The sequence below is a fragment of the Mus caroli genome, chromosome X, assembly GCF_900094665.2.
Source record: "Mus caroli chromosome X, CAROLI_EIJ_v1.1, whole genome shotgun sequence".
NCBI lineage: Eukaryota > Metazoa > Chordata > Mammalia > Rodentia > Muridae > Mus > Mus caroli.
Genome location: NC_034589.1, coordinates 2,040,506 through 2,053,127, shown reverse-complemented (window position 1 = coordinate 2,053,127; position 12,622 = coordinate 2,040,506). Strand labels below are relative to the sequence as shown.

At 47.5% G+C, this 12,622-nt stretch overlaps 2 protein-coding genes across 2 annotated transcripts in view; one reads left to right on the top strand and one right to left on the bottom strand.

The window, feature by feature from the left end:
- Window positions 1-756: 756 nt before the first annotated feature.
- Window positions 757-8,673, bottom strand: Timm17b (translocase of inner mitochondrial membrane 17B). The gene is made up of 6 exons (XM_021153349.1): window positions 8,547-8,673; window positions 6,754-6,853; window positions 4,116-4,179; window positions 1,421-1,549; window positions 1,229-1,339; window positions 757-1,132 (listed from the first exon to the last, which is right to left on the bottom strand). The coding sequence occupies exons 1-6, from the start codon at window positions 8,570-8,572 to the stop codon at window positions 1,044-1,046; spliced, it is 519 nt and encodes a 172-aa protein (XP_021009008.1). The 5' UTR covers window positions 8,573-8,673; the 3' UTR covers window positions 757-1,043.
- An 85-nt stretch (window positions 8,674-8,758) lies between these two features.
- Window positions 8,759-12,622, top strand: part of Pqbp1 (polyglutamine binding protein 1) — a 4,858-nt gene continuing 994 nt past the window's right edge. Inside the window, 5 exon segments of the mRNA XM_021153554.2 lie at window positions 8,759-8,846; window positions 9,378-9,463; window positions 11,717-11,828; window positions 12,025-12,137; window positions 12,248-12,526. Of these exon segments, the coding sequence (XP_021009213.1) occupies window positions 9,397-9,463; window positions 11,717-11,828; window positions 12,025-12,137; window positions 12,248-12,526 (571 nt within the window). The 5' untranslated portion in view covers window positions 8,759-8,846; window positions 9,378-9,396.

Below are 12,622 nucleotides of genomic sequence, written 5' to 3'. Positions count from 1 at the left end.
ACAGCCCTGGCTGTCCTGGAATAACCTCTGTAGACTAGGCTGTCCTTCAACTCACAGAGATCTGTCTGCCTCCGCCTCGGCCTCTGTGCTGGGACTAAAGTGTGCACTACCATGCCCAGGGCAAAGGCTTTTCTTATGAGGCTAGTTTCCCATGCTCTCCACGGGGAGCTTGTACCAGGAGGGTCTGGAGTATGTTTGCACAGCATACACATGCCCAGCAATCCTTGTCCTTCTTCCCTGTTTGTACAAAGCATGTCTAGGCACCTAGCCACGTTTATGCATGTGTCTAATTCATCTTTCTGACTATTCCCTCCCTTGCTCATTCATTCTGTAAACCTTTACTAGAGGCTGGGTGTGGTAGTATCATACACGTTCAAGTTCAGCTTAGACAACATAGTGAGACCCTGCTTCTTCCTTTTTTTTTGTTTTTTGATTTTTGTTTTTTGGTTTTTTGAGACAGGGTTTCTCTGTGTAGCCCTGGCTGTCCTGGAACTCACTCTGTAAACCAGGCTGGCCTCAGAAATCCGCCTGCCTCTGCCTCCCGAGTGCTGGGATTAAAGGTGTGTGTCACCATGCCCAGCTGAGACCCTGCTTTTTTTCTCCCACTTCCCAATGCAAAAAAAACCAAAAAAACAAAAACAAACAAACAAAAAAACTTCAAACCCATTCACCATGAAACCTCAAGCCCTAGATTTTCCAAGCCCTTCTCCTGAGGAGAGAGAGGGCCATCTGGGTGACTGAAGGCAGACATACACAGACATTTCAAAACTGGCTTTAAACATTCATCAGGGTGCCACATGAGGGCTCTGGGGTAAGAGAATTGTTACACGTGTGAAGCTGGGATGCCCTAAGACACAAAAAGGGAACCCATACGACAAGGCTGCTGGGGTGCCCCCACCCCTACCACAAAACCAGAGTAGACTAGAGGCCCTCTGTGAAGGCCTCTCAGGGCTATGTAGGAGCCAGTCCTCCCTTGGAGGTAGATCATCCGGGAGGGAACTGAGGAACGGCTCCCACGGTGGCAGGGTCAGGCAGCGGCTTCCTCAGTGGTACTGCTGGTAGTTGGGATAACCTGGGGCCGGAGATCCCTCTTTAGGGGTTAGCTGGCTGGGGTCCTCCAAGAATGGGGGTGCTGGAGAAGGGAGAATGAGGTAATGAGGTGAGGAAGCATGGAGAAGGTTGGTAGTACTTCCTGACTCTCCCTGACCACTGCCCACCAAGTTCTCACCATTGCGGAACTGCTGGGCAGTATAGCGGGTGAGAAGGATGCCAACACCCTCAATGAGGGCCAACAGAATGCCCCCCATCATCGCAGAGCCCACCATGGCCAGAGGACCACCTGGGAGGCAGAAAGAGACACAGCTGAGGAAGGGCAGGCAGAACAGGGCAAGGACTGGGGTTAGAGGCTGGGAGCACTCACTGCGGGCAGCCAGCACAGCTCCAGTCAATGCTCCGCTGGTGATGGAGTTCCAGGGGTCTTCTTTGCCTCGTAGCCGGACCAGGCCACAGTCGATGGTGGAAAACAGACCTCCCCACACTGCAAAGCTACCTGTAGGGGAAATAAGAGTCTGAATCACACAATCTGAGATTCCACGTAGCTCAACATTGGAAACTTCCAAGGCCTAAAGACTGGCCAAGAAAGAGTGGTGGGACTGGAGATGTGGCTCTGTGGTAGATACTTGCATAGGGTGATCCCCTCCCTCCTCTAGACAAATAAATATGACCAGGATATAGTATGATGCCAGCACCTGGAAAGCTCAGGTAGGAGGACTGCAAAGGCTTAGACACCTATGCAGTGGAGGCTGTCTCAAAAACAGGAGGCCATGGGTCACAACCTTAGCACCAAATACAAGAAGTAAGAAAGTCCAGCTATAGAACTAGGTATAGTCCATCTTTCCCACTGTGAAAGGTTCCACATCTAATTGGGGCTGTAGTTATTATCATGAAAATCCTTTCACTTTTTTTTTTTTGTTGTTTTTTCGAGACAGGGTTTCTCTGTATAGCCCTGGCTGTCCTGGAACTCACTTTGTACACCAGGCTGGCCTTGAACTCAGAAATCCGTCTGCCTCTACCTCCTGAGTGCTGGGATTAAAGGCATGTGCCACCACGACCGGCAATCCTTTCACTTTTATTTGGAAAATGGACACAAGCAGATTAACCTCTCATACAGCTTTCTTTTGGGAGGGGGGCAGTTCAAAACAGAGTTTCTCTGTGTAGCCATGGCTGTACTGGAACTCACTCTATAGACTAGGCTGGACTCAAACTGAGAAATCCACATGCCTCTGCCACCCAAGTACTGGGATTAAAGGCGTGTTCACACAGCTTTCAATGGAGCAACTTTCACCCTGTAAATACCACGTGGAGTTGGAATTCTGGTTTTGATTTCAGGGAGAAGGAAAAGAGGGCAGAAAGCCAGAACACAATATATATTATTAAACAGTCATAATCTAGAAATCCAAAAGGCTTCAAAAGCTACATACAACTCTTTGAGCATGGTCACGATACCAGAAACAGAGAGTTCCATAGCTGACCTCATATAGCATGAAACAGTAAAAAATGCAAGAGAACCAAACATGTTGCTATAAAACTAGCTGGTGTGGTGGTAGGCACCAGTAGCCCCAGCTCCATGGGAGGTGGAGGAGCTACAGCAGGTAGCTTTGTTTGCTTTGGGTTTCACAGGTTACTTAACTGCTTTACCACATCCTGATACCCCCATCTCTCCCTCTTTTTTGAGACACTATCTGATTAAGTCAAGGCTGCACTGAAACTTGCTATGTAGTCAAGGATAACCTTGAAGTTCTGATTCATCGGCCTCCATTGCTAAGATTACATGTGGGCACCATCATACCCAGATTTTAAGCAGTGAACCCAGGGCTTGTGCTGCTAGGTAAGTACTCTACAAACTAAACTACATTCCCAGTCTCAAGATTCCATCTCTTAATAAAAAATGAAATATACAGTGTTAGGAATCTGTCATAGTGACAGAGTACTTGTCTAGCATGCTCAATCCATCTCTACTATAATACAAGAAACAATTGCATATGTTTATAGTGTTTAAAAAAACCACTTTGGAGTCAGGAAGTGGTGGCGCACGCCTTTAAGCCCAGCACTCGGGAGGCAGAGGCAGGAGGATTTCTGAGTTCGAGGCCAGCCTGGTCTACAAAGTGAGTTCCAGGACAGCCAGGGCTATACAGAGAAACCCTGTCTCGGGGAAAAAAATGAAAGAAAGAAAAAAGAACTAGTTCTCATTCCAAAAATATCTCATTCTGCATATGTAAGTACTGTAAAACCCAAAGCCTCTGACATGGAAAACAACTTCTGGCCTCAAGCATTTTGGCTAGGAATACACAATCCGTGGTTAAAATGTTTACTGGGGGTTTACTGTGTTCTAATATTTACATGAAGTAGTCTGTGTTAGCTGAGTTCTGCAACTTTAAATTAGTTACAATGAGCTGGGCGTTGTGGCGCACGACTTTAATCCCAGCACTTGGGAGGCAGAGGCAGGTGGATTTCTGAGTTCGAGGCCAGCCTGGTCTACAGAGTGAGTTCCAGGACAGCCAGGGCTATACAGAGAAACCCTGTCTCGAAAAACCAAAAACCAACCAACCAAACAAACAAACAAATTAGTTATGATGATAAAAAGCCTTAGCATAGGAATTGGCAGTGAGCAAGCACCATGTGCATTCATTTTAAAACTGCCAATTGGGCGGTCAATGCTGCCATTATCAGATGAGCTTTGGAAGAAGACTGCTACTAGCATCAGGTCACCGAACAGGGAAGAGCCAGGATCTGGATTTAAACTACAGAAGCCCCCAGGCTTGGGAGTGCACCCCTTTAATCCCAGGACTTGGAAGGAAGAAGTAGAGAAAGGGGTAGGAGAATCTCTGTGAGGGCAGCCTGGTCTACAGAGTGAGTTCTAGGACAGCCAAGGCTACACAGAGAGACCCTGTCTCGAAAACAAATCAACCACAGAATGCGTGCCCTTTCATATTAAACTGTCGCGCAGTTGCAGTCAGGCTTTGAGTTAGAATCTGGACCTATAACTTACAGTCTAGTTTCAAAGGATCAATTACCCTTAAAGTTCCTAACACATCTTTATGGTTCCACAATCTCACCTCCAATCTGGGGTGCTCGGATCCTCACAGCATTGACACTACCTCTGAACCGGTGTCGAATTCCCTGGAGAAAGCAAGGAGAGGTGTTAGGGGAGGGGTAAGAGCACTCACTGGCAGGCAGGGTTGCAGGCTTTATAAAAAGGAAGGGGTGCTGAGGTCCTCAGTGGTAGAGCATGCGTCCATAGTGAGCAAGGCTCAGAGTTCGTCTAAGCCCAGCACTGCAACAAAGAAGGCATGGGAAAGCTACTAGATGCAGAGCAGCAGCCAAAGAACCAGGAGGATGGAGAGAAAATCCAACAGAGATATTCTCAGAGTGAGGTTGCTCAGTTTCATTTCTTCACTCATTCACTCACTCAATATACAATGAGCAGGCACACATGCTAGGCTACATCCAATATGCAGGGGTCTCAGAGTGAGTGTACACAGTAGTTGCAAGTAAGACAGCCTCAGGCAGCAAAATGCAATCTAGAGCAGTGCTTCTCTACTCACGGGTTCTGACTCCCTTTTGGTGGACCCCCTTCCACAGGGTCACCCAAGACCATCACATTGTAAACACAGATATTTACATTATGATTCATAACAGTAGCAAAATTACATGAACTTTTATGTAGTAGCAATGAAATTTTATAGTTGAGGGTCAACACTACATGAGGATCTAACTGTATTAAAGGGTCACAAAACTTGGACCCTTTAATTAGGTTGAGAACTGGGGTGGCGTATGCCTTCAATCCCAGCACTCAGGAGGTAGAAGCAGGTGGATCTCTGTGAATTTAAGGTCAGCCTGGTCTACAGAGGCAGTTCCAAGACAACCAGGGATACACAGAGATATCATGCTTCAAAAAATAGGGCTGGGGCTATCCCAAAAGCTGTTGCCTGTCTGTGGGATATGTTCTACTAGCTGGGCTACCTTCTCTGGCCTTAGTGGGAGAGAAGTACCTAGCCTCACAGACATTTGATGTGCCAGAACTGCGGAGGTTGAGGAGCGGAATATCGGCAGTGCAGTGAGCAGGATGTAAAGTGAATAGGAAAACACAAATAGTTAAATAAATGAAAGAAAAAATGAAGGTTAAGAACGACCGCCCTACCAGGCATGGTGGCACATGCCTTTAATCCCAGCACTCGGGAGACAGAGGCAGGTGGATTTCTGAGTTCAAGGCCAGCCTGGTCTACAGAGTGAGTTCCAGGACAGCCAGGGCTATACAGAGAAACCCTGTTCGAAATACCAAAAAAAAAAGAACCACTGCCCTAGGAAGAATGACATCGAGCAAGGAACAAAGCGAACCGGTATTAGAGGAACCTGTGAAGGAGGCTGAGGCTGCAGCTGGGCAATATTCTTAGCATGCAGGATGGGAGGATGGAGGCACCAGACTCCATTCCTTAGTGCAGAAGAAAAAAAAGAGGAGAGCGCAATACATGCGAAGACTCCCAAGAATGAGAACTATGGACAAAGATGTAGAAAGGAGAGTTCCAGGAGCTGAGGACGACTCCGAGCGAGACAGAAAGGCTACAGAACCAGGTGTGCTGCCAGATGCCTGGAATGCTAGTACTTGGAAAGCCGGGACAGGAGGATTTGAAGTTGTGTGCCAACCTGTGCTACGGAAAACGGTTTGTGTATGTCTGTGTGGTATATACACATGACCGTGCAGGTGTGTGAACATGTGGAGGTCAGAGTATCTCACTGAACTGACTTCTAGCTAGGCTGACTGGCCAGCAAGCTCTAGGGATATATATGCCTGTCTTGTGTTCCATCACCTCCACCACTGTTAGAGGCAATAGTAAGCATACCTTATGCTTGCTAAGCCAAATCCAATGAACCTTCTATCTTCAAGGGGTGGAGCTCAAAGGAAAGGTATTATATTACTCTCTCCTTCAACTTAAAGGTTCTTTCTGCCAGGCAGTGGTGGCACAAGCCTTTAATCCCCGCACTTGGGAAGTAGAGGCAGGCGGATTTCTGAGTTTGAGGCCAGCAGCCTGGTCTACAGAGTGAGTTCCAGGACAGCCAGGGCTATACAGAGAAACCCTGTCTCGAAAAACCAAAAAAATAAAAAAAGGTTCTTTCTGTCCAACTCCTGTCATTTTTCTGTATAGAGGATTTTTTGAGGGGGTGTGGGGGAGACAGGGTTTTTCTATGTAGCCCTGGTTGTCCCAAAATTCACTCTGTAGACCAGACTGGCCTCAACTCACAGATCTGACTGCCTTTACCTCCTGAGGGCTGGGATTAAAGGTGTGTGCCACCACCATCCATATAGACAGAATTTTAACCCAAAGACTGTCTTGAGGTAAAATCTATGATGTATACACATTGAAAATTTGATGCTAACCCTTTTCTTTTTATTCTAATTCTAAAGATGGAACCTTGGACACCCCTGCCCCCCACACACACCCACTTGCTTAAATCAACTGCTCTACCACTGAGCTAAATACTTCTAGCCCCTAAGACTGTTTCTGACAGTCCAGTATTTCCAGAGTTCTAGCTGAATAGTTTAAGAACAACAGAACCCCTCAAACCCTAAATCCAGAAGCCAGGCCCAACACACAGTAGGTGAACAATCAACAGAATATTCAGTATGCTCAGAGCAGTACTCTTATGTCAGCAAGACCGCAGATTCCCACAGCACTGGAGGAAGGCCCAACTCACAACAGGGGCATTGCGGAAGCCCTTGATAGCCTGGAAGACTCCACCACCAATGACACCCATGGTGAAAGCTCCACCGCAATCATCCACAATTCGCCATGGGCTGCAAGCAGGAAGGAAAAGATTGGGTTAATGTGAGACCCTGCCCTGCTTGGAGAACCAAACAGGGAAGCTCATGACTGATGCAGAATACCTCAGATGACAACAAACTAGTTCTGACACTTTTTATATTCCCCAGAAAGCCAGAAAGGGAAACCAGATGTGGTTCTGCATACCTGTGATCAACACTTGGAAGGCTGAGACAGGAGGATCACAAGTTGGCAGTCCAACTTGGGCTCTAAATGGAGACCCTGTCCCACAAAGAAAGTTTGTACCTTTAATACCAGCACTCTGGAGGCAGAGGAGGGTAGATCTGGGGGTCTGAGGTCAGCCTAGTCTACTCAGTTCGAGGCCAGCCAGGGTTCTATAGTGAGACCCTGTCTACAAACAAACAAACATACAAAACCCCAAAGAAAAGGTTTGTAAATCTATCTGTGGTACAAAAGTGAGAAAAAAATTTGAGATAGTGGAGGTGTCTCACCACATTGCCTTCCAACGATAGGCTTATTACTGGCAGAATAGTACTCTTTTTTTTTTTTTGGTTTTTCGAGACAGGGTTTCTCTGTGTAGCCCTGGCTGTCCTGGAACTCACTTTGTAGACCAGGCTGGCCTCGAACTCAGAAATCCGCCTGCCTCTGCCTCCCAATTGCTGGGATTAAAGGCGTGCCCCACCACCGCCCGGCACCAGAATAGTACTCTTGATTACAAGCAAGCATCAATACAACTGTTTTTGTTATTATCAAAAATCAAATGGCTTTGCAACCTAGGACCCCCTGCCCCCCCAATCTGTCTCTTGCTTAAATCAACTGCCCTACCACTGAGGCCCCTATGACTGTTTCTGACAATACAGTGTTCTCAGAGAGTTCTACCTGAAACTAGATTTGAAGAACAGAGTCCCTCAAATTCTAGAACCAGGAGCCAAAAACAAAATGGTTTTTGTTACTATCAAAAATCAGTTGTCATGTGCTGGGCAGTGGTGGTACACGCCTTTAATCCCAGCACTTGGGAGGCAGAGGCAGGAGGATTTCTTAGTTCAAGGCTACAGAGTGAGTTCCAGGACTTCCAGGGCTACACCACAGAGTAACCCTGTCTGGGGGGTCGGGGGGGGGGGGAAGAGTTGTCTTGTCAGGCTTCAATAGTGTTAACTAGCAAACGTTATTTAAGTAAAATATAAACAGGGTGGCTGACAGTCGGTTCTCCGACACAAAAAGCACGTCCAGAGAAACTCTTGTGTCCTTTTAAAACATAAAACGGACAAATCAAAAGACCGTGCGGAAGAGCCAGGTGCCATCTGGCTTAGCCCACAGTGGGTTCACACATGCCCTATCCTATGTCAAAAGCCACCCTGAGAAAAGCCACACGAAGAAACCCTGTGGACATTGGCTCCACGCCTCTCCTCCCTCACCGGCGGATCTGCCCAGCGTTTCTCTTTTGGCTCACAAAGGGGGGTCTAGGAGAAGAGCCAGGGCAACAGTCCGATAGTTTGTCCCACACCGCACAGACTGGGACACTCCACGGTGGCGGTTTTTAGACGAAGTCCGAGTGGGAGGGGCCATGCCGGATGCGCTGAGGCAGTGAAGTTTCCGAGCCTCCCGGGTCAGGGACTTGACACTGCGGCCCCTGCCTTCCCCGCCCGCCTCCCGTTGTCCGCCTGAACGTCGCGCGGACTGTCCCGAAGCCTGTGCCCATCGCCGTACCAAGGTTCGCGAGCGTACTCCTCCATGGCGCCAGAGTCCGGCCTGGCGCAGTCGCTGGCGCGGGCGAGACACTCCCCCCGCCCCCTCCCGCTCCGAGACGCCCACAAGCTCTGAGGCGCTGTACGTAGACCAAGGGAACAATTGGGTCTTCTCTGTTTACGTAAGGCCAACGGCGCGCTCTTATTGGCTAGCCAGAAGGGCCACATCCGTTCCCTGTAAGCGTCAGAGGCGACCAGTTAATTGCAACTGGGGAGAGTCGAGGAGCGTGGTGTGCTTTAAACCAAGAGCCCTTCGGTGTTGGTAAGCATTGTGCCAACGAGGGAGAGGAGGGTAAGGAGATAGACTTTGACTAACCGCACAGTTGTACTGGTAAGGCCGGGGCGTAAGCTTTCTTTTAAAGCTGGAGATGGCGTTGGCATTGTATCTCCCCCATCCTAGCGCCTTGGTTCCGCCCACCGTGCGGACTTTAAGGAACGTTGGGTGATCCCATTTCTGGGTTGCGGGTGTGTGGCACTTGGTCCCTTGGGTGATGGGTGGAGCCTTGGTCTAGAGAGGAACTGGGTCTTTGGTCCATCCGGTCTCCAGTGCCTGGGTCCGGAGAGTTCTGCTGATCCTAATTCTGGCCATATTGCTACATATCTCTTTTCATCTTTTAGCACGCCTTTTTGTTCTCTTCCAGCTACTGTTGCAGTTACGTAGGTGTGTGTGTGTGTGTGTGTGTGTGTGTTCGTGTGTGTGTAGAGGGTCAAATGAACACACGCATGGTTACTGGCTATCCAGATTGAAATGTTAATCAGATCTGCCCTTCAGTACTGTCTTGTCTGTTTCTAGGTCTGGTCAGCAACCCACTATGCCGCTTCCTGTTGCGCTGCAGACCCGCTTGGCGAAGAGGGGCATCCTCAAACATCTGGAGCCGGGTGAGAAAACTAAAAGCAGATGCATCTATCATGTGCCAGTGTTAATAGACGTTCTGCTGTTTATTCTATTCTTTATTTCCCCCTTTCTCTGCCCCCTCCCGCTCCTGTTGAACCTAGGTGTTTGCTAAGTAAGTGCTCTGCCATCTTCTGCGGTCCTAGTGTGCATCTTCCCCCCCCCCCCCGCCCCCTTGTACTGCTGGGGTTAGACCAAAGCTCTTGGATGCGCTCTATTGAAGTATATCTCCTTGACCGGCACCTTGGTTTTAATACTTGGTATTTTGCATGGCCTAGCAGGCATCTCGTTGTCAATATAATTTTTTTCTGATATCCATTACTTCTTCGTGGTTGGTGGGTACTGTGTGAAGTGTAAGGCTGGAAGGATAGCTTTAATTTAAATCATGAATCAAGGGGACACGGTGGCAGGTACAAATATCTCAGGTACTAAGGAGGCTGAGCTACAAACATGGCTTGAGCCCAGGAAGTCAAGGCCAGACATGGCAATTTGGCAAGACCCAGTCTTCAAAAAATAAAAAACAAATAGACCTAAGAATGGTGGCATTCATCTCTAATCCCCAGCATGGCCGGGGCAAGCAAAAGGGATCACAGGAGACAACTTGGTTTACATATTGAATTCCAGGCCATATATATATGTGTCTGTGTGTACACATGTATTATGTATATATACATATACATATATGTGTGTGTGTGTGTGTGTGTGTGTGTGTGTGTGTGTGTGTGTGTATCAGAAAATAAGTAAAATAAACCCATGACTGCATGGTATTTAATTAATGTTTGAGACATGGTCTCATTCTGTAGTTCTGGCAGGCCTGGGACCCATTGTGTATATCAGGCTGGCTTTGCATTCATCAAGATCTGCCTGTCTCCGCTTTCCTAATGCTAGGATTAAGAGTGCAAAAAGACATCTGATATATCCTGCAGTCTCCTATGTGCCAAATACAGTGACAGGATGCTGATGCTCTATGTTTACCTCAGCAGAGGTACTTGGGTGATGGGCACCATAACCATTAACATTTATTTAGGGCTGCCTAAGTTCCTGGCATGTATGATATGCTAACAGTCAAAAAAGATGATCTGGGGATTGGAGAGATGGCTCAGCGGTTAAGAGCACTGACTGCTCTTCTGAAGGTCCTGAGTTCAAGTCCCAGCAACCCACGTGGTGGCTCACAACCATCTGTAATGGTATCTGATGTCCTCTTCTGGAGTGTCTGAAGACAGCTACAGTGTACTTACATATAATCAATCAATCAATCAATAAATAAATAAATCTTTTTTTTTTAAAGATGATCTGTTAGTAAGGTTTACTGTATTACTAGCTGCTAATTATACAGTATGGCCAATAGTAATAAAGTGGGGCATGAGTTTTGACCTATATGGTGTGCTAGGCACTGGAAAAGTACATCATATTATTGTATGGACAATTGACATCTATTACAAGACTACTTTGTGCCAGACATAGACTTTGTGCCTAAGAGTACTAATAATGACCACTGATATTTGTTTTTTGGGGGGGTGTTAGGATATGAATCCAGGGCTTCAGGCAAACCCCATATCATTAGTGTTTCTTTTAAATCTTTTTGAGTACTGAGCCTACTGCTGATAGTGGTTATTAGCAATATGGACAATCATATCTGACATCTCTTTTGGTGTCACTATGATGTTGTAGGCACATGCATTTTATTGTTAATTATACCCAGAGCTTAAATCTGTTATGCGCTTACTGATGGCCAGGCACTGGGCTGATAAGAGACACCATCTTTATTCTACTATCACTAGATGTCTGCTGCAAGCTTGCTGTATATCCGCCCCTAGGAATAGAGTCAAAGCAATGTTTACATTAATTCCTTGTTGTCCAATATTCATGAGCCAGAAACCCATTGATGTTCAGGATATGGATAGATTAGCCATTAATTTAGGCAAACCCCCTACTGTTCCAAGCCATTTCATTGAAATACATTGGGATAATACAATGCCACATGGTATCTGAACTCAGGAATTGATTGGATATCAAATTTTTGAAGATTATCAACTCTGAGCATGTACTTCTCTGTCTTCCCTGCACGGTGGTGTAGATGTGAGTGGTCAGTCATGTCTCCATGCCTGAGAATAGGAGGAGAACGCCCCTGCCCACCTCACACACACACACACACACACACACACACACACATCATCATCATCATCATCATCATCACTACCAGGTAATTCAGCTGCTTTTCTCCTTCCCCATTCTTCCAGAGCCAGAGGAAGAGATTATTGCTGAAGACTACGATGATGATCCTGTTGACTATGAGGCCACCCGGATAGAGGGTCTGCCACCGAGCTGGTACAAGGTGTTTGACCCTTCTTGGTGAGCCTACCAACATGGTGGGATGGACTTCATGGACAACATGGCGGCTTTGCCCTTCCTGTGTTCTCTCTTACTGTGGGTTGAGAGGGAAGAGATCTGCATGTGGGACCATGAAGCAGATCCGGACACAGGTTGAGGTGACAGGTGGTATAAGGGACATCTGAGCTGACATTCCCTTCCCTCTCACTGCCCACAGCGGACTCCCGTACTATTGGAATGTGGAGACAGACCTTGTGTCCTGGCTCTCACCACATGATCCTAACTTTGTCGTTACCAAATCTGCCAAGAAAGTCAGGAACAGTAATGCAGGTGAGTTGGCAAATGCAGGGATGCTTCAGTGATTCTTGCAGTCTCGGAGAGAGGCTGAAGAGAGACCATATGTGTAAGAGAGGGGCTTCAGGATTTGTGTGTTACCATAGATGCTGAGGACAAGTCGGACCGGAATCTTGAAAAGGTGGACAGAAATCATGAGAAGTCAGACCGTAATCATGAGAAGCCAGACAGGAGCCACGAGAAGGCAGACCGAAACCACGAGAAGAATGACAGAGAACGAGAGCGCAACTATGACAAAGTCGATAGAGAGAGAGATCGGGACAGGGAACGAGAGCGGGCATTTGACAAGGCAGACCGGGAAGAGGGCAAAGACCGACGCCACCATCGCAGAGAGGAACTGGCTCCTTACCCCAAGAACAAGAAAGGTAATCTCAGCCGGGCGAGGTGGGCACGCCTTTAATCCCAGCACTCGGGAGGCGGAGGCAGGCGGATTTCTGAGTTTGAGGCCAGCCTGGACTACA

Coding starts and splice junctions, on each gene's coding strand:
- Timm17b (XM_021153349.1), bottom strand. CDS start 8,572: ATGGAGGAGTACGCTCGCGAACCTTG. Junction 6,854..8,546: donor GAGTACGCTCGCGAACCTTG/GTACGGCGATGG, acceptor TCCTGCTTGCAG/CCCATGGCGAATTGTGGATG. Junction 1,340..1,420: donor AGCTGTGCTGGCTGCCCGCA/GTGAGTGCTCCC, acceptor TCTGCCTCCCAG/GTGGTCCTCTGGCCATGGTG.